This window comes from Neopsephotus bourkii, unplaced genomic scaffold (assembly GCF_033783945.1).
Source record: "Neopsephotus bourkii isolate Nb327-2 ecotype Australia unplaced genomic scaffold, CSIRO-AGI_Nbou_v1 NB_1120, whole genome shotgun sequence".
Lineage (NCBI taxonomy): Eukaryota > Metazoa > Chordata > Aves > Psittaciformes > Psittacidae > Neopsephotus > Neopsephotus bourkii.
In genome coordinates, this window is record NW_026901606.1 from 1,394,656 (window position 1) to 1,421,202 (window position 26,547).

General features: G+C 47.0%; 1 protein-coding gene across 2 annotated transcripts in view; it reads left to right on the forward strand.

Annotated features, from left to right (window-relative positions):
• Window positions 1-4,732: 4,732 nt before the first annotated feature.
• PRICKLE2 (prickle planar cell polarity protein 2) overlaps window positions 4,733-26,547 on the forward strand; it is a 104,858-nt gene continuing 83,043 nt past the window's right edge. For both annotated transcript variants that reach the window (XM_061362325.1, XM_061362327.1), the window contains exons 1-2: window positions 4,733-4,867; window positions 5,138-5,223. In XM_061362325.1, coding sequence (XP_061218309.1) covers window positions 4,826-4,867; window positions 5,138-5,223 — 128 coding nt within the window. In that variant the 5' untranslated portion in view covers window positions 4,733-4,825. The remainder of the gene's footprint in view (window positions 4,868-5,137; window positions 5,224-26,547) is intronic.

Genomic DNA, 26,547 nt, shown 5'->3' on the forward strand with positions numbered 1-26,547 from the left:
CTAGCAACTAACACAATAAAATCCTAAGGTTAAAAGGAGAAGGGTTGTTTGGAGATACCTTGGGGAGTACAAAATGGCAATTTGCATTCCTGGGTGGGAGGACAAAAAAGAATTTCCTGGGATATTTACAAATCGGTGTATTGAAGAAAGAAAAAATGTGAAATTACTCAGTAGGGCTTTAATCAAAATACCTCAGAACTGACAAATACAGCAAAAAAATAGTAGTCAAATGGCTGTGATAAAGAGCACTTGGAAAATGTATGGTGATCTGCAGAAATGATGGAAGGGTTTTGTTAAGTTGCTAAGCCCACTTTGTTGCTGTTTCTGACATCTGAAGTGTGTGTAGTGCAAGCTAACAGTGTAATAAATGTTCAAAGGGAATTTGACCAGTTTGTGCCTGATGGAATATGCCCTAGAAAAGCCTACGCAGTGCAAAAAACATTTAAAACCAAAGTAACATAGCATGATTCATGCCGGCCTGGGTTCCTGTTATGCACAGCACAGATTGAAATTCCATATCCCCACCTCAGACAGGGGTTTAGGCACAGCCTTTTCTGCCTGCAGTAACTACAAATCTCAAAGATGGAATGAGCAGAAACACTGAATTGTTTCCCTCCTAAAAGACCCTCATGGGGGCACCTTTACCTGGGAAGAAGGAGGCTTGGTGGAAGAGCTATGAACTAAAATAGATGCCTGCTACCTAGCATGCCCCTCCATCAGCTGTGGCAAGTAGAGGCATCTTTAAGCTCTTCTTTTGTTGTTGAAGGGCTTCAAACAGTAACTGCCTAATAACAGTCAGACATTTATTGCCTTCAGGGTACTTTATGGCGACAGGCTTCGTGTTGAGTTGCAATTCAACTGCGCAGGCTGCTAGCAGAAGGAAACATGAGGAACAGCCAAATTCACCTTGACATCGAGGAGGGGAGCAATGTATGGGTCCAGCAGACAAAATAGGAGCTGTTCTCTACCTTACTCCAGGGTTCTGTTGGTGGTATTGCTGCCCCAGTGCTGACAGTTAGGGCTAAGCTGTAGGAAGCACAGGGGTATCAGAGCTGATGCTAAGAGCATTCCAAAGGTATTTTGGAGGTGATTTCTTACCATGAAGCACGGATTGCAGGATAGAAGAGCTGGGGGCTCTTTCCTGGAAAGACTAGCAAAGTTTCCTGGCTCCATACATGAAAGTGTGTCTGCCAGCTAGCTCCTTTCCAGAAGTGCTGGGCCAGAGCTGCAGGCAGACTTCCATAGTCTCTGGTGGGATGGGTTGTCCCTGTATTTCCCAACCCCTGCGTTTGCAGCTACTAATGTGGACATGCAGCTCCTCTTCCTGCGTGGTAAGAACTGCCTACTGAGCTTGGACACAAGTGACTTAGTGCTCCTATTGCTCAAGATGATATCCCAAAGGGGATGGAGGTTACTGGGAGAGCTGTGTCCTAATAGCATCTCCTTTCCACCACGTACAGCAGTGAGGCAACGCTACAAATGAGACTTATCAGAGCTGCGAGACTGGGGACAAACCCTGAGACCAGGCAAGCAGAACAGCTCTGCAGCAATGTGGGCTTGTTCTTTCCACCTTCTGCTGCCAGAGGCTGATTTTGCTTGAAGAAGTGTATTTATCTGACCAGGAAAACAGCCCATGTCAGCCCATGCACAGCTGACCATGATGGACAGCTAACACAGGAGCTGCATTTTACCTTTCCTTGAGATCTTTGCTTTTAATCATAATTATTTCTGCAGTACCAGCTACACTGGCAAGCAGGAAAAGAAGAGCATCTCTGTCATTTCCCTCCTCTCACCCATTCATAACTTCAAAAAGGAAGGGGGCTCATCTCACAGTGCGCGAATGGAGCAAACTGGGTTTTAGAAGGGTTTAGTCATGGGAAGGGCTGGGGAAGGTGTCATCTCTAGGCAGGTTTGGTTGAAAGACAAATGGGAGGGGAAGATGGTGTACAGAACAATTTAAGTGACAGCAGAAACAATAATTTGTCAGACAAAGTGTCTGGCATATATTATCCATGTGTGTCTGTTTCTGAGCCTATGTGACAGCAGTATCTGACACCCCCTACCTCCAAGCTGAGTCTGTCTCTTTTAAGAGAAAGATCTACGTGTTTCTAAAAGCAAACCTACAAGAACCACTTTCAAAAGGACCTTTTGTGGTGCCACAAGTAGGGCTGGAGCTGTGTTGCTGTCCCCTGTCCAGGGGAACATGCCAGGATGTATGCATCATCCCCTTTGAACATGGTGACAACAAGGGAGTGGGAGTTTATTTCCTGAGAGATCTTTACTCTTGGCAGCTTTTCTGGGGGAGGAAAGAGAAGAAGTGTTCAGGCCAGTGAGATAATGTTTACCCTCGTTTTCCCAAATACATCCCAGAGATGATGTTCTGGCCTGGCTGTTTCCTTATGTAAATGCAGCATCTGAGCATCCCTAAAATGTGGACCGAGACCTCCTGACTAGCCCTTCATTTGTCCTGGATACCTTGGGCCAGAGGGAAACTGCTCTTTCCATGAGACATTTAGAAACCTAGAAGTCACTAAGGACCTGATTCCATTGGAGTCTTTGGTATACACATATTTTATGGCTCTGGGTGGTACATGATTTCCCCAGGCACCTCCCAGACATACCAGTATGGGAGCAGTGAGCACTTAAAGATCATCCAGTTCCAACTCCCTGCCACAAGCAGGAACACTTCCCACTGACACACTAGTGCAAGCTATGATGCTCAGAGCTTTCCCTGCCTCTTGCCTGCATAATAAGGAGTCACCCACCAGCGTCTGAAGTATCTGCTGAAGTAATGCTGGAGGATACAAGCCATGAAGGGTAGCAGGAAAGTTCCATGAAGATCTTGGAATGGAGGGAGGGGACCAACCTGCCTCATTTTAAGAAGCAATTTAGGACCTGCCTCTTCATCAGAAGACTGGAGCAGTGATTCAGTGCAGCCACACCTCCAAGGAATTTACCCTCCAACTTCGACTTACTTTTGCTGTTTTAAACTTATAGCAGATGTCCTCACCAGCCCTGTTATTGAGGGCGCACAGCATCTCTTGCAACAGCAAGGCAATTAAAAAGGATTTGCGGGTCACCTTTAAAGCATTTCCCACAGCACGCTGAATCTTGTTATAAGTCCTGTATCCAATAGTGCTTTTATTTCAGCAGTTTTAATTGGAGTTTTAAATATTCTGGCTCTTATGCAAGACACCCAAAATGCCGCAGGTTTTCAGGCTCTCTCTTGTGTGATGCTTGTTCCCTGAAATCCCATTGGCCTTCAGTGGAGTTAACAGTAACCCATCACCCTGATACTACTGGATCTGACATTAGATTCAGCTTATAGGTAGGGATATTTTAATATGAGGCCAAATCTGCAACCAGTTGCCACTATGTGATAAAATGTGTGTGCATTTAAGAGATCCCCTCCTCCCTCAAGAGCTTATAGCATATTCATGCACCACTGTATGAGCTGAGAACTGGGAGAGAAACCGAGAAGGAAAATGATGAGGAAATTTAGCAGATGAGAGCAACGGAGGCAAGCTGGAGGGTTTTGGAAGGGTAAAAATAGCAATGACAGAAAAACAGAGCCAGGAGGGATGTCAGTATTTTCCAAATGACATGAAGAAAGCCTGGGAAAAAGAACATTTTCTCCATGATAAAATTCCCTGGTTTTCCCCCCCCAACATTTACAGGGGGAAAGGCTGAGTATCTCCCTGAAACTTTTTGCCTGAGACTCTTCAAACCACGCAGCTCCCAGCCTCATTTCTGACCCCAAGAGAGGAAGATACAAGCGAAAAATTGACAAAAATGGGAACTTATTAAAGGGGGGGTGGGAGGAGGAAGGGAGAGAAAAATCAAAGCGTTCTGTATTTAACCAGCTGTGAGGTAGCAAGGCAAAGGAACAAAGAGGTAGGGAAGCAGGGGAGGGAGAAGCAAGGTCTGTGAACAACCACAACCAGGGGGTGAAGCTGTGAAATGCTAATGGCAAAGCTGCTCCATCCCCACTGGGAACAAGTTCCTGAGGCCCCCTGTGCTGTGTGAAGCATGTTTGCTGCTCCCCCTTCTCTCTCTTGTTTCCTTCTGCTCTGCCTTGCGCCAGATGTGCTGTTTGATTGCAAATCCCCAGGGGTATGGGCTGGTTGTTGGCTGTGGGCACCCCTTTGCAGCACACTGTAGACCTAACAAGAGCATGCTGTCGTGTGGTGTCATGGTTGCCCAATGGCTCCATATGCGCCACAGCTCCTAGCCCCACGTGTAGCTCAGGAAGGAGCTCTGGGGCTCTTACAGGTGCTTTGTGCCCTGGTCCAACATCCCAGGCTGCAAACACATTTCACACGACAGTGTTTCTAATCGTGTCTTGTGTTCCTAATCATGTCTGTGGACTAGAACTGTTCTCCATGAGGAAGGGAACAGAAGCCCAGCAGGAACCCGGGCTGTTTGCTCCCTGCCTTTCCCTGTAACAAAAGAAGCCCCTCTGACGTGCTCAGAGCAGTAACTTCAGCTCTGAAGAACCCATTCGTGCCCCCTTCATCTCTTGTTTGATTAACACCCGTGCTCCGGAACGTAACGAGCTGTCTGAGCGCTGCGCTGCGGAGCGCGGCGGGACACGGGAGAGTCGTTCGTTAACTCTGGAGCGGAACGATGACAGCTCCAGCGGGACTCGGGAACCGTCGGCCCGGGGTGGGGGCGCGGCAGGGCCCTCCCGGGGCGGTGCCTGCCGTGCCGAGGGGCGGGGTGAAGGGGCGGGAGCGCTGCGGGCGGAGGGACGGGATGGGGCGGCCGCTGCCGTGCAGTTGGGCTGGGCTGGGCTGCGCTCGGCGGCGCGGAGCGTGGCGGTGCCATGTTCGGCCGCGGCTCCCGCAAGCGGCTCTCCAGCCGGTCGGTGAGTACCGGAAGCGGGGTTCTGCGTGCATCCCCCTCCCTGCCCCGCTCCAACCTGTGGATCTGTCCCGCCGCCCGCTCGGGCTGTGCCCTCGGTGTGGTGCGTGTGGATCCCCGTCCTCGCCGCCCTCCAGTGCCCCCTTCCTCTGGGTGCGTCCCCCTCGCTCCGTCCCCTGCACCTTCTCGCTCCCGTTTTCCTCCTGTCTCCCGGGTGCGTGTTCCCTGTCCCGCAGCGGAGGGGCCGGGGCTGACTTTTCTCGGTCTTTTGCAGCTGACGGCGTCGGCGGAGCCGGAGCGGGGCCAGCCCTGCAACACCTGCGGGGATCAGTGTCCCGGCTTCGCCCTGCACAAGTGGAGGTAAGGCCCGGAGAAACTCCCGTGTCCCCTCGGCCCGTTCCCCCAGAGGGCAGCGGGATCCCGGTAGATCTCGCTCCGCCTCTCCCTTCGCAGGGATTTGTGGCTCGCTCCCAACTCCGTGCGCATCCGAGGTGTGAACGTGGCTCTTTGAGGAGCACTCGTGTTAATCTTAAACGTGTTCCCCACGCTGGCCGGTGCTCTGGATGGGTGGGTTTGCCAGCCCTGCCGTGCAGCATGCAGGTCTGTCCGTGCCTGCCGCCGGTGCGGGGCGCAGCAGGATCCGGACCGGGACTGGGGTAACTGGTTTGTTAATTACCACTTTGCAGCCCGTCTGCTCCCTGCTGCGGTCAGGGCCTCATCCTGCTGCCCCGGGTTATGCTGAGGGCCAAAACCACCATCACCTGGTGAGGACAACCTGTGCAGGATGGGGGTGGGAAGGGGGCATTTGGGCTGAAAGGGTTCCGTATGGTTTGCACCAGACCACCACGCGGAACTCGTCTCCCATTATGGTGGGATTTATCCCCTCTGTGATGCCAAGCAGAGATGCAGTTGTTGAAATGGACGAGGGGTGTGTAGGATGAACAAGTGTTCTTGTCTGTTTCTGTTGTGTCTCTTTACAAGCCCAACAGTGCCAGCGCCTATGAGGCACAGCAAGCTCTGACCTCATACTCGATCTGCCCCTTCTCTCCTCCCTGCGTTGTGCTGCCTAGAAATGAATGCCTTCTTGTGGGTGATCTGGGACAGGGTGATGTTAAATCTGGGCTGTGGGCTCTGGGAGCTGGTGCACAGACTTAGTAGGCCATGGAGCCCTTGGTGACCCTTTAACCTGATTTTATAGGGTTTACCCTTTTCTCCAGCATCTGCCATGCTTGGTACTCTTCCAGGCTTCTGCCCTAGTCTCAGAGCTGCATCCTATCATATTAAAGCGTGGGTTCAAGGTGAGGACGGGGATTGATTTATTCCCTTTCAGTTCTATCATAGAATCATAGAATAGTTAGGGTTGGAAAGGACCTTAAGATCATCAAGTTCCAACCCCCCTGCCATGGGCAGGGACACCTCGCACTAAACCGTGCCACCCAAGGCCTCGTCCAACCTGGCCTTGAACACTGCCAGGGATGGAGCATTCACACCTTAAGCTTTAGCCTTGTAAATCTTCATTTCCTGATGCATTTACTCTGAGAGGTGGTAGGACAGGGACTGTGGGCTGAGCTCTGCCCTGAGGGGTGTGCAGTGGCATGTGAGGCTTCACTGTGGTCCCAGCCCTGCAGGTGCTGGTGGCACATCCAGGTTCATTGTGCCCCAGTACAGAGCTTCAGAAGATGAAGGTGTAAATGTGTCCCCTTCATCCTGGGCTGCTGTGGTGTCCTGACACTCTCCCAAGGGCAAGTCTGCCACAAGTGTGTTAATAGATTTATAAGGTCACCCACGAGTTGTCTTCTTGCCAGGGCTTATAAATGGTTTCCTGAACTGTCCCAGGTTACCTGGAGTTGTTGCGGAGCAGCTTTATAATGCTTAAAAGTGTCAAGGAGAACTTTCAAATATAGGGTAAGAAAATCCATGGTCACCAGAACTTTCTCCTCTGCTTATGAGGTGCTGTGGTTTGTGTTTCACCGTGTCAGAGGGTGCAACTGTCCTGTAGCTTCTGACGAATTAAGTGAATTTTGGTTGCATCCCATCAAAGGCCAAGTGGCTCAGCAGAAGAGACACCCAGCTACTTGGGGTTCAGGTAAGAGTGGTGTTGTGGCTCTTCCCAGGTTGTGCCCTCTGCACTGGCCCACTGTACCACATCCTGCAAAGCCCTAAGTGCAGGAGGAGGTGGAGCAGGAGGCTCCAGCCTCCCAGGACCACTCGTAGCTGTCTCCTGGCTACCCTTCTGTGAGGGACCCCTGACCCTCAGAAACCCTCCTTGATTTTGGATAAAACTGCATGGAGTCTACCAGCAGCCTTCTCTGAGGAAGGAAGGGCTACCTCCCCTGGAGCAGGAGAAGGATGGGAGCCCATTGGGTACCAGTGGGAGTCAGCATCCAGAGGCATTGCAACTTGTGTGCTCCATCCAGGTTTGCACCCCACTGAGCCAAGTTAGACCTTACACCAAGTTACCTTATACTGGGGACTGGACAGGCTGGGAGGTCTCCTGCACATACACATTTAATTGCCTTGATATAAGAATAATTAGGCAATTAAATAAAGACAACCTATTTGCCAGAACACAATTGAGAAGAAGCACATTCGTTTTTTACTAACTACTGGTCTATTAAAGCCAGGGACATATAAGAAGGGCAATTATTAATAGTAGTTTTGAAGGTTGAAAATGTGCTCCGGAGGCTGTGCCCTCTGTGGTATAACCAGCTGTTGCTGGGGATGCTCACCACCACCTTAACATGCAGAATGGGCTTGGAAGAAAACAAGGGTTTCTGAGGAGATCCACAGATTAAGGACACAAACCCTGATCAATTAGCCATTAGGGATCTGTAAGCCTTTTTATAATCCTTTAATAGTAGAGTTTTGCTGATAAATGTAAGTGGGACCTTTCTGCTTCGAAGATGGGAATTGGTGATATGCTTTAGGGAGAAGAAAAAAGGTTTATAAGCTCTCAGGCACTGAAACCGTTGCTGATATAGCACTGTCATGTACATAATTCTGCAGAAATGTGCATTTTCTAGTTACCTGTGATTTTAGGTGTGAGCTGTACAGCTACTCTGTCAAACAGGCAAATGGCTTCATTAGACACCAAAGGTTTCTGTGCCTGTACGTTCCCTTAAAAGCCACTTTTCTCAGATTTGAGAGCTGACTTTAAGCACTGGTTGAATTGATCGTTCCTGAGCCAGGGAAACCACTCAAAAATGAATTGTGCTCTGCAGAACTCTTTTCTTTTTAGAATAAAACTGCTCTCTGTGCTGTAGGTGATGTGCAGAAAGATAATGAAAGCGTATTGCTAAGTGGCTAAAAAATGTCCCTGGTTTTAGAGTCCGTTTTTTGAATATTCTTAATTATGCTCTGAAATTATAATCTCAAATTTGAGTGAATTATCCTGTAAAAGTGTTGGCATATTTAATACTATTTTGGTGGAAGCAAGGAATTGGAAACACCCCGTGTTGCAGACACAGTTAAGCTGGAGCTCTGGTACCTCCTGTGTGCCACAGATCCCTGCCTCTTGTAGTAACGCAAATTCAATTTTCAGTTTGAAATCATTTAGCCCCAAAGAGGAGAAGGTAAATGGCTTGTGAGCGTGTGAAAATGAGTGAAAAGAATGAAGACTGAGTTCCACCATCCTTGCGTACGTAGTCTGCGATACACAGCTATTGAACTATAACAGGTATAACCCCCAATTTCTCATGGCCTGAACAGCGAAGTGACTCTTCCTCTAATCTCATCCCTTTATTTTATAGTAGGTTGTTAGTGAAGTACATAAGGACTGCAAAGTTCATCTGTGTGGGCTGCGGTGTGAAGGATGGAAACTGGGTGTACATAATCAAAGCCTTATTAATAACAGATCAATACCTGAAAGGTGGCTTTTGTGTGGAAAAAGTGAAATCAAATTCAATAAAAATCCTCCAGCTCCTTAGGAGCCCAGTTGCTGTTTCCTAATCAGATCTGCATTACATTAAACTGTGTGCCATTCAGCTTGTTAACAAGCTTTGGCATTAAATAAAGCTGTCACTGGAGTTCGGTGAATGAATAGCCATTAAGAGTGTCTTTTGCATAATGTCTTGCAGAGAAAAGCCTTCGAGGGAGGTGGTCCGGGAGGAGGGAGGGAATTTATAACCTAGTCCTGGTGCAATTAGTGTGAATATGCAAACCTTAAAGGTGACAAATGGTTGGCAGCTCCAGGAAGGGAGTGAGTGGCTTTTGCTGCTGTTAAGCCTACTGTGAAGAACTAATTTAGGATTTACTCTGGGCGAAGAAAAATTACAGCCTTAGTACTGTATTTAAAATAGCGGATCCTTCGTATTGGGAGATTGGCATGTGTTTAACACACAGAGGCATGGCTTGTTTTCTCCTTGAGAAAGCCATGCAAAAAAGAATGATACTCTTGCAGTTCAACAGACCTTGCTGTTCCCTGTTCTCTATCCAAAAGCACCAGCTAAAACTGTAGATGGAGGAGACCTGGATCTCAAGATGGTATTTGCGCTCTGGTTTGAGGAAGGAGGATGTACCACCTGGTTTGCGAAGCCTGCAGAGGCAGTGGCATGCCGCTGATTTCAGAGGGAAGGCATTCGGATGCTGTAGCAGATAACTTTAGAAATAGTGTCTGAAAACCTTTAGAGAAGTCTTTGTTGCCATAGTTATTCTTCTGGTTTGCAGAAGCATTTAAATAACAGCAGTAAATATGACATAAAGTCTGGTTTACTGGGGTTTTAGTTTCAGTGTGAGATGTTTTACATCTCTTCTTGGAGTCTCTCTTTTTTTCCTCACGTATGCCATGTAATCTGTCCCTTGAAATCATGTTTTGGTGGGAAGGGGTCTGCTTCTCTTCATGTGTTGCTGTCACACATCATGGTCCTAATATCAGTGATGTGTGTTTATACAGCTCTTAGTGCCTGGCCCTTACCTTCCAAGGCAAATTTATGTGACTGTTGACTTAATGCTCCATATTAACAAGTTAAGTTTTCGTGCCTACAATTGTTTTGACCATTTATGTGTTCCCATAACTCAGCATCCCACTGTAATGTACTGTGGTCAGTGCCGAAGTTTGATGTCCTTCAGCATTGTTGGTTCTTGGACCATTAGCAAAGACAAGCTTTTTACGACAGACCACCTGGGGAACCCAGATGGTACAAGGTCACCCAAAGGCTTGTGATTAACCACAAAAACCTATGGGCAAGGAGCATCTGATGGACAAGAAAAGAGATGTGTGTCATGAGATAGTGACTTGATAAATTAGGTGGTTGACCAGAACCCAGAGATGTTTGGGGTTGCTAGGTGATGGTGAGTAGATTGCTTTACTTCTTTCTTTGCCTTGTTGACTGTAGGCAGGGAGTTGCCTACAGTCAAGCAGGCAGGCAAGCAATGTCAAGCAGTGAATGTTTGTTTTCTTTTCATGTTTGTCCTGTGCCCATTGCTCTGGATATATCTGTTCATGTGTGGCGAGCAATGAGAAACCCTCCCTGTGTTTGCAGCCTGGATCCGCATTACCTGGCACTGGCCCTGCTAGCACAGGGACATTCCAGGACACCCATCCCAGGCACATTTGAGTCTCTGGTTTGATGCACAGTGCCTTAACCAGAGAGCAGAAACAATGATATTTGTAACACAGCACGTGAACAAATAACACTGAATTCTGACCCATTTGTTTCTACTTTAAAAAAAAAAGAAAAAGTACAGATTATTGCTTCCATATGTTTTCAGCATTTTTTGTAGGTTATGTATCTTTCACACATGAATAACTTGCTTTGTGCCTCTGTCTCCTTTAAGATTTGGATATTCCACACTACCCTGCATTGTTTATTTGAAAGGCTTTGATGGTGTGAGAATAGCGATACCTTACCTTGAATGGATTCATGGTTGCATCGCTTTTGCAGAGAATTGTGCCGGGCCTTGTGGGTTTTAGCTAGCTCTAGCTCTTCATTTTACAGTGGGGAAACTGCTGCAATAGGTAAAATTCAGCTGGTGTGGTCTGCTCCAGAGGTGAATTGCTGAGGACAGCAGGCTGCTGTCCCCAGGGGACCTGTGCGTGTCCCCAGGGGTGGTAAAGGAGTCGCCTGTATCCAAGGATGCTTTCACCCTCTGCAGGGGATGCAAAAAATAAAGATGGTCTTGTTTGCTTATTTTTCAAGCCTTTCACAAAAGGGTTGGTGGTGTTAGCTTGGGTTTAGGTTTTGTTTGTCATAAGCAGCTCAGAAAGGAGAAGTCATTCCCTCAGGTTACTCATTGACAGTCAGTGTCCTTCAGACTCAGTTCCCCGGGGGAGTTTGGTATAGGTGGCTGCTGAATCTCAGCTCAGGAGGATGCAGGGCATGGACTTTGCTTGGCATCAGTGGCTTCAGCTGACCTGTTTACTCACTCCAGCATGATTAAGCACTTGTAAAAGTGTTTGAAAAATCAGGGTCTACTTTTTCTTTGCATTTCCAACCCCTGTGGCAGTAAGGAAGAAGCAGGGTAACTAGTGATGGCCTGTGCTGCTGTCAACATTCCCACAGCATCTCTGCCAAGGAGCAGCCGAGCTGTTGGGATGGGAATTTGGGTGATTGTAGTGTCAGGATCAGCTTTGTCCTGCCCAGGGACAACTTAACGTTTTAATAAATGTTGAGCACACAGCTGAATTTAAGGAACTCCCAACCCATTTTTTGGCCTGTCCCTTCCACGTCTTCATGCCCTGCTGCTGAAACAGCACTTAGAACAGCCGAGACTGATAAGGTATCCTGTTTGTGTTGGCTGGGAGACAGGATATGCACATTAACAGAGCATTACAATATTGGAGGCAGTGCTGTCTCTGGCGAAAAGCCTAAAATGAATTCTTTCATTTTTTGTATGCGCTGTACGAAAGAGCAGGTGAGGTATGCGCTTGTTTCCGGGCAAGCCCGCAGAGCCTGTTTGAAGTCCTTTACAAGCCACTCGGGATTGTATTGCAAGAACTCAAAGGAGCTTGAGACGCTTCTTGATTAAATTTCAGCTGAACACAGAGCCCTAGTCTGCAGCTGCTTTAAGCAGGGTCGCTCTGCTGCTGGGCTTTGCCCTGCTCCATCGCTGGCAGAAGCTGGAAAAGCAGACTTTCCCCTAGAGAAAGAGCAGTGTGGGTAGGTTTTCTGTCTGTTTTGAAGCAGCTTTGTGCAATTTTAGTTTTGTGAATGGGGTGAAAAACCACTAATAAGCTGTTGTGGGTTTGGGGGGTTTATTCTGTTTCTGGAGTGCTGTGAATGATGCTGATGAGGGAGGGGGCGGAGCAGACAAATACCGGAAATTTACCATGGGTTTGCCATCCTGAAAGGGGAATGGTAGCTGGTAAGTGCTTTCCCGGTGCCTCAGCCGTGGAGCTCTGCTGCTGGACACTGGCAAAGCGCAGCTTCTTCACAGAGACTTTAGGGATGGCATTCCTTGTGACAGACCTGCAAAGCTCAGAAGCAGGATGGACTGGCTTGCAATGGTACCCATTGGTGCTGGAGGCTGTGGTTATGGATTTGGGTGCCGCATAGCGTATGATTTAGTAGGATGTGGTGAACTGATTTAACAGCTCAGTGCTGCTGGATGTGTAAAGTCCTGAGCTTCTTATGCATCACCCTGAGCCCAGAGTAATCAGTTTTTGAAGCCTCTGATGAGAGGAGGCTGGAGGAGGTTGGAGATGAAGGATCTCATTGGTCCCATGGCACACTAGGCTGAGCTGTCTTCCTTGCCTTTGGCTTTCCCATCTGCTTATTGAGTTTTCCTGTACTGCCACAAGCCTCATCCCTCCTGGTCCCTCTTGCTAGCTCCACAGCAGTGCACAGTCTGCTCTCCCTGCAGGATGCATCCCACCAACCAGGGCATGCAGTACGTGCTCTATGGGGAGGGAAAACTCCTACTCCTTTAATAGCAGGTCTGCAATAGGCCTTTGTCATGAGCAGTGTATGGCATGAAAGAAAAAGCTCCTGGCCACCAATTTGGAAAGAAAGCCAAACTGGGTTGATAAAGGGTGGTATCCCCAATCCTCAGCTGGAGGACCCCCAAGTGCTCTCCTCTTTGTTGCTCTCCACTGTAGAGGTCTCTTCAGTGCTTTCAAGAGTGTTTCTTTGGTTTTGTTCCCATTCTGTTTGTCTTTTAAAAGTCAATCTGCAGCCTTTTATTTTCCAAAGACATTCTCCCCACTCATTCCCCACCCTGCCCAGTAATCCATCCTTATTGCACCAGTGAGTCACTCTTCAAATAATCAATTGTGTTTTCATTGTCTGGGTTGTAAGTCTATCACCAAGATTAAGTTTGGCCGATAGTATCAGCGGAGACCTTTGACAGATGGTTTTGCAATTCATGATGCTCATTTGGATATTTGCCTTTTTTTCCCCCTCTGATGAATAATCTCCCAGCCAAGCCGGGCTGGGGACTCTTCCCTGTGCACACAGCATCCCTGTGGTCACTATCTAATGTCTGAAGAATTTGTAACATTAGCAGAATTGTCTGATGGGAGGAAAACTAATTTCAGGGCAAGCCTTCCGAGCATGGCTGTAAAGAGACTTCTGGTGGGCTGTTGTGTCCTCACAGGCATTGGTGCAGAGCCTTTCTGGGGCCAAGAGGTGAATATAGAAGTTGGGGTGCTCCCCTCTGCTGCAGGAGGGGCCATTTCTTCCTGCCTGTGGCTCTTTGCTCCCCACAGGGCCCTGATGCTAGAGCCTAACACTTGGAGAGCTAAGTATTACAATTATTATTACTGTGGAGGGAGGCACTTTGTACTCAGCCATCGCAACAAATATTTCATCCCCTATCAGTTGCCGTCGTGCAGATGCTGCTGCCATGGTGATAACAGACATAATGGCTGCTCTCTCTGATAAGGGGAGTATATAAATATAATTACTGAAATCCCTGTGCAGAGCCTGTGGATGGATGGATGGAGGAGAGTCAGTCTCCCTGTGAGGGGTTTCTCTTGCTCCAAAGCCCATTGGGAAGAACAGGAGCTGCTGGCAGTTGAAATGGGAGCTGCTTGGCCACATCTGTGAGCAATTAGTAAAAGATGTCTATTCCACCACCACCACCTCCTTCTTTCCACTTTCTTTCCTCCTCCTCTTCTTCTTGAAGCCAAGCCATGGGGTGGGAGAGCTGGGAGGAAACCCCCAGTTGGAGTTTTAGATTCTTACAGGCAGCCAGTGCTTGATGAGGTCGCACCCTGATAGCAGGATGCAGGTCTAAGGACCCAACCCAAGCTTGCAGGAAGCCTCCTGCAGCCAAGGAGCCAGATATTATTTAGATCAAGCTAACAAAAAAGTATTTCCATGGCAGCAGTAACCATAGGAAACCTCCCTAGTGCATCTCAGGTGGTTAGTGTTTCCTTGCCTTTAGCTGTTTGCTTTGCCAGTGAGCAGTGGTGATGAGTGCTCTGTGCCGTGGTGACACCAGGAGTGGTGGGTGAGCCCGGCTGTCCCCATCACAGGCTGTCCCCAGGGGCTCAGCAGCCATGCTCCAGCATGCGTCACAGCTTCTGGGTTTCTCTTGCACTCTAGTTGGTAAAAGGATGCTTTCAGAGGCTTCTTTACACGCCTTAAAGTCTCAAAACTACCTTTTTACCTTGTGTCAGCTCACAAATGCGTGTTTGATCCTTAAATACCCAAGGCATGAAAGTGAATTGGCTCCCAGGGTCCAATTCTTTTTCCTTTCTATAGCGTCTTAGAAAGATGCTTTTATATTCCCTCTGGCTCAGCTCATGATGCTTGGCCTTCAACCAAGATGGGGAATCTAGGACAAGAATCCCTGAGAAAAGCAAGATGAAAAGTTATAAAAAAACCCCCAACATTTTGTTGAGGAAAAAGTGCTGGTAAAAGATTTCATTTAGAAAAATAGACTGGGATATTTTTGATCAGCTTCATGTGGGCACATTTACAGGAGGGCATAAGAGGCTTGTTTTCCTGGTTATTGCCTCCTCTAGGAAATCCAAGCTGTGAAGTGAATACAAATGCTGGAAATGGAGAGGTTTTGCAGTGAGTCACTGGAAGGGATGTGGAACCAGTTGTGCTGGTGTGGCTGTACTGGTTGGCAACCAGCTCATCCACCAACAGGACAGGGTGGCTGTGTGGAAGCACCCGGGGCTTAGGCATCACTGGAGACTGCACCCATGGGTGCTGTGGCCCCAGGGGCCCTCTCCCAGGGCAGTGTGGAGATGCCCACAGCTTTGCAGAGCAGATGAGCCCTGCTTGCAGAGCCAAGGTGTTGCACAGAGTCAAGTTAAAAAAAAGACATCTCCTTCTGCAAGAGCATGAAGCAAAGGGGGGGAAATACATCATGATGCCAGTAACTGGGATCTGGATCTTTGCATACTGCTTGGTGCTGCTTCATCCTCCCCAGGCTGTCGTGTCAGGGACTGGTCCTTGGGAGAAGGCCTGGATGGTCTTTGACCCATCTGCCTTGGATGGATGTGGTCCTCTTTGCAGGGATGCTGATGGGTTTGTTGTCTTGTAACTTGCCCTGGCTCTTCGCAGATGATTTGATCCCTGGTTTTGCAAACCCACAATCCTACAGAGGTCAGGCTTTTGCTTAAAATGATGCAGCATTTGAAGAAGTGGCAGTGCGGCAGGGACAAGGCTGATTCCCTTCGTCTTGCCTGCCAAACAAATGGGAACGCTCATGACGGAGATGTGCCCATGCCATATTAAATCTGTGTTTGGTGCCATAAAGACCACGTGCTGGAAACGCAGCCCCTTTAAATGTCAGATTTGAGAAGAGCTGGGACGTGAGTAGACAATAAAAGTTAATATTCTTAAGTCGGGATTGTGCAGTGTAGCTTGGATTTTCAATATCGAGTGCATAATTTATTACAAGATGTAGCAGTTTCAAATACATACATTTGAATATGTTTTAATATTATCTTTCCTTCCAGTAGCAGGAACAATGCTGCTTTACAAAAGAAAAATGATTTTATGTTGCCACGTGATAGTTTCAGCTTGTACCTCTAATAGAGGAGCGATGTGCTGAAGTGTGAAGGCTATCTGATAAATGCCTGCATAATAAAGCTATATTGTTTGTTCTGATTTCCCTTTGCTATTTTCAAACGTATAAATAAAACATTTTCACACTGTGCCCTGTGCGTTTCCAGCCCAGACTATTTACTTTCTGCTGATGCAGCCTGTAGGAGATAGGAATCTTTCAGTCTGACAGGAGAAATCTGGTGGCATTAGTCCTGCGCATTGCACTCCAAGTGATCAAGTAGAAGTTGAATAAATATTTTGTCTGAAGTAAAGTTAGAAGTATTAAATAAAAACCTAATAAATCTTTTCAAACAAAGAAGCATTTGTCTCTGTGTACAGCAGAGGGCACTCGGCATCGCTGCTGCTTGGGGCTGTCTGAAGGGCAGAAAAAAAATCACTACGCTTTAATTTGCAGAAATAAAATACTGTGTGTGTATATTTGCTTATATATGTGTGTGAGTGTGTCTATAAAAAGACACAGGGTGGCATATATATAAAAATAATTCTGGGACATAATATAAAATGTAATACTTGTAGTGGTTGCTGAAGTTGGATGGAGCGCATGTTGTGTTGATTAATGCTCAGGCTGGTGTTACGTTAAGCTTCAGAGGGGATTGAGGCATGCTGAGAGGGGAAAACAAAGAGGCCCCAGCTAGTGAATGGTTGCAGGCTTCATCTTCCTTGCAAAGACAGAGTCTGGAGACATCTTATGACATCGGGAACTATCCCAAGTCAAGGAAATATCTTGAAAGATGGATAAAATTGGGGTGTGTGAAATCATGAGTTGTGCCTCCTAGGAAAACAGCAGCACATCTGGGGGCTGGGGGGTTCTGTGCTGGAGTTTGAAGTGCTGTGGTCTGGTTCCTGGCAGAACCAATCTGGTGGAATTGTCGGGTTCTTGTCAAAGTCTGCAGGATGGTTCTTACCCTCTCTTTAGAAGTTATCTGCTGTTTAAGGACACCTAAAATACTGAGTTTGGTGGATGGAGCAGGAAGCAGGGCTGTGTGCTGCCTGGAGCATCATTACTTGGAAGATGAAGGACTTGTTTGCTAATGAGGGACCCATTCCTGTAGGTACAGAGATGTCCTTAATTGCCCAAAGCCAGTCATTACAGCTGGAGCCTCTTCTTGTGTAATAAGAGTTTTCTAATAGAAATAGACTTATTTTTTCTTTCTTTCTCCCCTCTTCTAGCTAACTGCACAGACACTACCAAGATGTGTTTCTCATTGAACTCTCAGTGCACCTTGTGGGGTTTTTTTAAGTGCTCAGCTTTTGGCTTCACTGTGGTGCTGTTAAAAGGCTTAGAGTAGCTGGATTTTGTGCTGTTTTCCTGGTGAAACAATAAGGTACCATCCTGAATTTTCACACTTCAGTCATTAATTCAAGAGGAATTCGGATTGCCTCTTGTCTCCCCCATTGAGCTGCTTGGATTGGGCTTAATTTAAATCTCTCAAAGCGGTGTTCCTGCAAGAGGCTGGAAGTGTCAACACTGTTGTATAAAATATGGGGCTGGTAAGAAGAGTGAGAGGGCATGTGGTTCAAGATAACCAGTTTATGCAAAATACACAGCTGGGTGGATTTTGCTGCTGAGTATTCGTGGAATGTAATGATCAGAGAAATATGGAAATGTTGGAGGGGCTTTATAATAATGGGTGCTAATTAAAATGAAATGGATTTGGGTGGTAGGGAGTAATCCAAGATTACAGTAGTAAGGCTTTTTCTTAAATAGGCCCTGCTATTTGGGAGGGCAGCAGAGCTCCTTGTTACATGGGATTGTGGCAAGCAGCGTTCACCCTTGCCTTGTTATTTCACAAGAGCTTGGGACAGCTAAGACATGAAATACATGAGTAATTTCAAGGGTAGAGGCTGGCCTGTGTGTTGCTAAACACCTCACTGGGATAGAAATGCTGTTGTCCTGATGTGCCTGGATAATTGCTTTTCTGGAGCTGGGCTCTGGGAAGGATTTGTCCCATTACAGTGATTCCTCATGGCATGTTTTGGAGCTGTAAGAGCAGCTTGGGCCTGCCACTAGCAGATGCTCCTGCCTGGGCTGTTGTGCTGGGAAGCACTGGGAAGATGCTACTGGGGATGAACTCTTGCAGCTTTGGGACTGGGACTGAAAGCAAGATACCACTGCAGGATCCTGGTTCTGCCCCACTGGCTCCAGGTTTTCGGGCAGGAGCCAGGCAAGTTTCTGCTGCTGCTGCTTAGCTTTTCTTCTCCTGTAAGGCTTTATTGACCTCTTTTTTCAGTGCTGACCATGCCACAAAGCACCAGACTTAGCACACCAAGTGCCTCAGGCACCAGTCTCCTTGGGAAATAATGGTTATGAGATGTTTTGCAGGAGCTTGTCATCATTACAAGAGACTTGGCAATGTGTAACTCAAAAGGCTGCGCTCGTGGGCAGCCCAGCCTTGTGCTAGAGACTGGTGAGCCTTAGGACTCACCTTAGCCAATGTCAATAGAAATGAAACTACTTAAATACACAGTTAAAATATGTTGTTATGTTAGCATGTGGACCTCCATGCAAGATTGTTCTTTAACTGTAGCCATTAAAGGACCCCCATGGAAGATATATAGGAGGCTGGTAAAAATATTTCCCAGTCTTAACTGCTTGTTTGCTGCCAAATGGATTTGGGGCTGAGGTGAAAGGCACCTGGGCTTGGGATATTTCTATCAACTTTGCACCTCCAAAACCTTGGAGGCAGTAAGTGGGTTAAAAAGATGCTGTGTACTTCCTTTCAGGTAGTGAAATCCAGCTGCCCTGCCTGCTGGCTTTTCTCTTCCATGCTGTCATGCAGGGTGCCCAAGCTGTGGTAGCACAGAAGGTTGTTACCAATGGCTAGCACATCGTGGTTCATGTCCTCGTGGGCTTTTCCAGGTGATCCAGGAACTTAAGTAGTTCATAAAAGGAGCAAGTAGCCAAATGGACCAATAAAAGGAGCTAGTGGAAAGGCCCAGCATACTTTATAAAGAAAGAAAATGGATCCTCTAACGTGAGGGTTGTGTCTTGTAAAACTTTGCAGGGCTGCTGGTGCTGTTAAACACTGGGTTTCTGCTCCAGCCAGTTGCTGCAAGCACACACAGTGACTGTTTAAACTTTCTTTTTGGCCTGAGCTCTTCCAAGTTTGGGGTGAAATCCTGGCCCTGGGGAAGTTACTGGGAGACATGCCATGAATTTCCCAGGGACCTGGAAAGCAATGCTCAGTGCAAGACCTGTGATGACAGCCGTCGAATAAAAGCCGTCTGGCCTTTGTGCAGGGTGTTTTAGGCAAGATAAAAATACAGCTTTATATCTTCTTAATGCTCTGTGATGGCAACAACTGCAACTAGAAGGCCAAAATTTAGCCTGACTGTGGTTCTCACTGGGAAATGCCTTTGTGTGATCCAGGAAAAGTTAAGCCTTTTGAATATGAGCGATGGATGAGTTTGCAGTAGTGGGACAGGGCATTGCACATTCAGTGTTTCTAACCATGGTAACCTTGCAAGTGAAATTTCAGCCAAGTACAGAGGGCAAGCACAAGGCTGATCAATGATTTAAATCCCACCTCCCAAACTGTTTAAAGTGCTCATTTAAGTGGGCACATGAGCTTGGGTGCCCTGCAAGCTTGAATGGGTTTTATGCACCATCTATAGCTGCACATCTCCCTGTGCTGCTGTGAAGCCTGTAGGATGGGGGGGCACAGCATCCTTGGAGGCTGAACCCCTTCATATCGTTGACTGCACATGCAGGGAGTTGCAGGAAAGCAGAAAACAGGTATCTTGCTACTGATTCAACATTTTGTGTATCTGTGCACAGGAGTATCTGCAGCTTTGACCTTGATGCTACCCAACCTGCGAGATTTTGAACTAAATCTCTTTAGTATTCTCCTTGTGCAGTTTGGATTTGTTCTGATGGACTGCAGAGATGTGGTGGTGTTCAAGCTAGGCTTGAATTTCTTAGCTGATAAAAATTTGATATCATTCTTCTATCTTGGCCCCAAAGGGCAAAACTGCAGAGCTCAGCTAATCTTATGAAATCCGTGTCTTTTTTTTGAGCTGATGGTTCCTGAGAATGGTTTTTTTCTGCACCCAGACTTTAAAAATGGGTCAGATTCCCAATTTTCAACCTGTAATTAAAAATTGGCTCTAAATCCAGTCTCTCAGCTCCTGAATACTGAAGAGAGACAAATTTTGTACTGTCCCCTCCACAAAAAGACCACAGAAAGGATGCATGTTGGTGTGTGGCCTTTCACTGGGCCAGGGATAGGGTGACCCTGACTGCTACCAACTCCACTAGAAGGGCCCAGGTTTTAAAGTAATGGCATTGCATTTCCCAGTCACTGGAAATCTTTATGGTTAAGGCGGGGGGGTTACCTTTGGAGGTGGCTTGATCATTGCCAGCTCTGGGAAGCTGGGTGTGCTGAGCTCCACTCCTCACTCCTGATGCTCAGCATCCCTTTGGCTACATGGGAATGTGATGGTGTCTGCTCTCAGGGATAGTGGTGCTGTGGGGCTGGATGAAGTGCCATGCTTGTGGCTACTGGGACCCTTCCTATGAGCTTTCTTCCAGAAGCAGAAACAGCCTTCACCTTGGAGCTCAGCTGCCACTCTCACTTTCTCCATGACCACCGTTAGAAGGGATCAATGGTTGGCTTTGGCAGGAGCTGTTTTATTTCTTGCTTGCAAATGTAGTGATCTCAGCTGTCTGCAGGGCTGCATGAGGCTCGGTATTAGAGCTGCTTTGATGTCTGCACTGATACATCTTAAGGCAGCTCAGAATGATTTTATACAGTAGCCCCAAGGTGCTTGCACAGGAAAAAAAAAAGCGCTTTAGAAATGTAAATTTTGTTTGAGGACAGATTTTTCTCTCTCAATTCAGGATGAGGCAGTGAAAATGTAGCATTTAATTAAAGTTTGTAAGGGTTTGGAAATGAATTGCTATAAACATAAAAGACATAATCAAATGCCTACCTAATCCCCACCTTAAGGGCACATTAAATGCAGAAAGAATATAATGTGTTGGAGACTAGAATTGAAAAGCAGTGAGGATTTGGGAGCAGATCTCTTATAGCTGGAGCTTCTAAATTATTTTACTTCGGGCTTAGGGATTTAAATATCTACATGTTACAGATAAACATGAAGCAGCCCAATTCTCAGCTGGCACAGCTGGCATCATTCTACCGAGTCATTTTAGCTACAAATCCATGAAGCATGGCCTTGTGACATGCATTACAGTGTGAGGTCTTGTCCTGATGGTGGAAGAGATGGGAATCAGCTCTAGGTTCATCATCAGGTAAAGGACTTCTCCTTCTTGGAAGCTATTTGGAGAAAAGCACCTGATAGGTTTCCATTATTGGAAGAGAACAGGGTGAAGAAGGGAACATGGTGTTGCACAGTGTCAGCGAGGAGTTAGGCTTCTTCTGCTGTGGAGCTGCCTTCTGCCTGCTCCAGCTTCAGTTTCAAAAATGAAATGAATAAAAGTGAAACAACCTTTTATCCTGAAAGCCTCAGACAGCAGGAACCGATTGCTGTTAGCTCTCAGGGTCTCCAGAGAAATAAAATATGGACATGTTGGAGCTGCCTGGCTCCATCACCATCTCCTTGCTGTTGTCCCTCTATCCCTAGGCATTCTGAAGAGCTGTTTTTTCCCCGGGAATGACCGAGTCCTCTGTATGCCCTCTAGCAACGCATTATCAGCAGGTTTTGTTTTGCAGTTAGTGATATTAGGCTTTGTTTGGGTTTGGGTAGAAACCGGGCTGTCTTCTGTGGTCTTGTTTAAGGCATTGTGATTGGTATGGAAGTTGTGCCTGGCAGTATTCAAGGCTGGGTTAGATGGGGATTGGAGCAACCTGCTCTAGTGGAAGCTGTCCCTGCCTATGGCAGGGGGTTGGAACTGGATGAGCTTTAAGGTCCCTTCCAACCCAAACCATTCTGTGATTCACTGACATTGGGAATATTTCTCTGGTGGAGGAAGAGCAGTGAGGTATCACCAAAAAGCACGGTTAGACCCACATCTCACAGTGCTTTGCTGGGATGGTGGCAGCAGAGATTTGTGGTTTTTGGGACTGAGGCTTGGAGAGGTGGGATGGGGAAGGGCTGCAGGGCATGGGCACCGGGGCTGGTGGTGATGATGACAATGCTTGGAGAAGCAGAGATGGTGGTGGGGGATCACCCTTGGCAGTACCGCCAGCGAACCAGCAAAAGATCAACTCATTCTCTAAATGAAAGTGGAGGAAAAGAGCTTGGACAAAAGGGAAGTGGATGAAATACCCAGTGACAGAGCTGAAAGGTGCCCAGCTTAAGGGTAGAATTAGTCCTGTGTCTTACACTGCAGGGCCCCATGGAAACGGGGAGATCTCTCTCTTTCTGTTGAATTGGGCTCTATGCCAGGTGAAAGAAAACATTTTCCCAACACCAAATGGAAAAAGGCAAGGCAGACGTCTTAAATGAACTGTTAAAGGAATAGAGCCGTGAAAAGAATACGTTTGCTGTGTGCTGGGGTTATGCATTTAACAGATTTTTTCACTAGATGTGACCTTTGCAGTTTGCAGACAGGGCAATCTGCTGCAGAAACTCAAGTTGTACCAAAGGCTGAAGGCAAACATTGGGATATCATCGCCGTTCCTGCGCTTTGCTCAGGAGGAATGGGCAGTATCTCTCTGTCCTCCTTCAGAATCTTCCTGCATTTCTCCTTTCCCCTCTAGCCCTCTTTCTACAGATCACTGGCAACCCTGCTCGTGCTTTAAAATAACCCAGGCTAAAAAGTGCGATTTGCGTTTCAGCGATTTTTGCTTACACCCACATCCTATATTTATTGCCGTTTAAATCGTCTGCATTAGCTTGGGATGTGTTTCATTTGAGCAAGGAGGAAAAAAACTTGACTCTGTTGCTAACTGTTGCTAAGGGAAAGGAGATATTTATTCATCAGGGCACTTCTTCAGCACTGCGAGGCTGGTAGCCATGGAGGAGGGGTGTAAGGAAAAGAAACGGTTATGTATTTAAGCCCTTTCTCTTATTGTTGTTGGATTCCTGCCATATCTACTGATGGTCAGCAGATGTCTTTTTCTCCCCTTCAAGTGTTACGCATCTTGGATTAGAGGTGCAGCTCGGGTTATGGTGCAGGGCAGCTGGTCCTCAGGGCTTGGCGTGAAACCCAGGGGGTCCCTGTATGGATCTGCAGGGCTTTGGTGTGTCCCTGGTCCCACAAGCATTATGAGGCTCCCATGTTTTTCCCTCAGCCTCTCCAAAGAGGCTTTCAGCATGTCCTTTTAAAAGTCCCCATCAAATCAAAGCCACCATGAGCCAAAAATGATGCACGTGGCTGCATTCCCTCCGCGAGTTACTGCTGCCGGGGGACGTGCAGCAGTGCTGTTAGCTGGCTGTCACTGAGGCAAGAGGTTTTCCTTCCAGGTGTCATAGCAACGAGAAAATATTGTTTTGTTGGAGATCAGATTGAAAATTAAATTTGTCTCTTTCCTGGTAAAGTGAATTGCTCGCTCATGAAAAATACAAGTCGCTTTGATCAGGTTAGATACCTCTGTGAGCACCTCTGTGCATTTCCGAAGTGAACTTCACAAATGCCTCGTGCCACGTTATGTCCCCGCTGGATTTGAGTGTCCCGTGACCTTGAGCTGTATTTAATGTTCGACTTGGGTTGAAAAACTTCCTTGGTAAAGCTTCCTTAGTGCTCGTAATCTGCTAAAGCTCATGGGGGAAAAAACAGGTCTGATGAGTGTCTGGAAGCAAAAGGGATGACTCCTCAAATGTAGCGTTTCTGTTCTTTCTACTAAAAAACACAGACAAGCAGACAGTAATTTGGTGGTTTATGAGGTGCTCTGGTTTTTGCAACACAGCACGGAGGAGGTGAGTCAGGTAAACAGGACAGTTTGCAGTAGTGCTGGGAAGAGGGGAATAGCATGAATGTCTCTCTGAGGTTCCTTCACACCCAAAGTTACACACTTTAGAAGCCAGGTGTGATTTCTAGATATTTGGTGTCCCCAGGTATTCTTTCCGCATCTGCAGCATCGCTTGTACCAGTTTGGTGCCCCTGCATGAGAGACCACCTTGGATTGCTCTGAACCACGTTAGCTTCCTTCAGCAGGGTCACACCATCCTCAGCCTGCAGGTTGGGAGACTGAGGAGTGTGTGTCAGCACTGGGGCCACAAAGATGGCCAAGGCTCTCCTCAAAGCAGCACATAGAAGCTCAACCAAGTCCTGTCTGTTTCCTTTTTGGCTTTTAGTATAGTAGTGATAGCAGATTTGCTACAGCCAGACTGGTTCTCTCTTGAGTTTATCTGTAATTAAGATTCCTTATGGATAAGGAAAAGACTTTTTGGTTGAAGGTAAAGTGAAAAATATTTTCTTAGAAAGCATTTAAAAATCACAGGCATTCTTCAGCAGAAGTGAACACCCCTGTTTCCAACATGTTTGTTTCTTTCCTGAGGCATTTGTTAGCATGGATAATTTGTGGATGTAACCAGCTGTTTTGACTGTATGAACAACTCTGGCCCTGGAGCACAATATAAAAAGAGGGCTGCATGATTCTGTGGTGCTTTGATTGGAAATGACCTCCAAAATGTTGGTGACAAACGGAGGCCAGGAGCTTCCTCCAGATTATGTGGGGTGCACAAAGTCTAGCTGTGGGTGAGAGGGGCTGTCCCATTGGCCAGTGTCTCTTGAGCTGCTGTGTAGACAGGCCATTGGCATGGGTTGCCAGATGCAGGAGGAGAGGGCAAAGCCACCTAGAATATAACCATTTATATATAACATTTATATATATATGTATATATAACCATTTATGTATAACATATATATATATAACATTTCTAGAAGTGCCCTGGGGGCTTTTAATCCTGTCAGCTTTCTGGGTGCCCAGGTCTTGGTTCAAAGTGTGTAATTAGCTTCCATTTTTATTCTTCTCCTCGGTTTCTCTGCAAGGGATTGGGTTCCTGGGGACACAGCAGCTCTGCAGGAGATGCTGCTTTCCCTCACGCCCACCCAGGAAAACCTTGGGCCCTGCATCTCACGTGTGTGTCACAATGTCTGCGAGAAAAGAGGGCAGAAGAAAAGGCCTTGTTTGTTCAAAATGTCAATGTTGAAATTATAATGGAAAATGCCCCATTTTTTCCCCATGGAAATCTGCACACAAAGCCTTTTCCAGCCAGCTCCCTCCTTAAGCATTCACTATTGATTTGTGAAATCAAATCGGGCTCGGGCAGTATTGTTATCAGCCACAAGCTGATGGAGACAGTTGATGCCGACATTGATTTTCTGTTGCATGTGGAGTTCATGGCAGACCGCACATGGTGTGGCACCAAAAATGTGTCTGCATGGTCTCTTATCACCCACTTTTGGTAAAATCCTCCTTCTTTTCCCCAAACTGTGGTCTGTGGGGACCTGCATCCTGGCAGATGGGCAGTGATGCTGCTGACCGCTGCCTCTCCGCACCAGCAGGCATTCATTGTGCATTTGTTTTTTTGCCTGTGTTCATCTTCCGTGTTACAGACCTGTACCTGCAGAGCAGTGTTGGCGTGATGATGGGGGTTATTATATTGCTGGCGTTTGTTTGTCTTCTTGTGTATTTGAAAAAGCAACACAAAAACATCGATATAAACAGCAACATCTGTTACAGAAGCCTGGCCCAGGCAAATTGCTGCTTTAGAAAGTCGGCGCAGATACTCCTGTGATTCACTTCAGTGCTTGCCAGAATCACATCATACCCACAGTGCTTTATTCCAGCTACCATAGGTGTGTCTTTTTTTTCTCTTTTACACCCACAGCAAATGCTTAAAATAAGAGCTCTGTAAAAGGGAAAAAATAACTCAAGTTTATTTTCCTCTGGAGCCCGTGGATCCCTGGAAGTTGTTATTAGAGGTGAAGTCATCACAGAGGAGGCTGTAACCCTTGGGAAAGGGTGTGGGCAATGCTGTTCTTGCAGAAAGAGTGATGGTGATGGTGGTGGCATGTCTCAGGACAAGGGGACATGGGTGCCAGTGGGGAGACTGGAGAAGCTCCCATCTGCCTTTTGCCCACATCCATCGCTTTGGCCAGATGGAGATGGAGTATTTCAGTGTGCATCCCTCCTTTGGTGCAGTGGCACTGGGAACAGAGCGGATCTGCCCCAAGCTCCACCATGTCTGCAGCACCATCAGCGCCACCCTGTCTCTGGCTTGCAGTGCCCAGACCACACCAACAGCTGGAGTGGAGCTATTCTTTCTTTCTTATTTCACATTAAACAGAGTTGGATCCTTGTTACCATGGAAACCAGCAGCCCTAATTATAAGGAGTTTAATTCACTGGATGTAGAAAGATATAATTCTTTTTTCTTTTTTTTTTTCTGTAAAAAATAGAGATAAAAAAGACACACCTATCATAGAGTGATAACCCCCTACCTGACATAAGGTTAATCTTGAGTGTACTTCTGCATGAATGGTGTCCTAGAAATAAACAGAACGCTAGTACTACTGTGTCTGTAATGGTGAGCCAGGCTGGGATCAGCAATACCACCCTTTGCTGCCCATTACTTGTGCTGCCTTCAGGCCAACAACACTGAAAACAAATGAAAGTCATTGCATTCTGTATGATTTCCCCTTTTTTTCCCCATGCCATTGCATCACGTGAAGCATGAAGAGAGGAGATAAAGCCAGAGGGCAGAGGTGAAAATATCTCCTGCTGGGAACTCCAGATTGCAGCCGTGGAAAGAGCTCAGCACCGCTTGGTGAGGGAAGGACTGAAGTCTATGCAGAGCCCATGAATAGT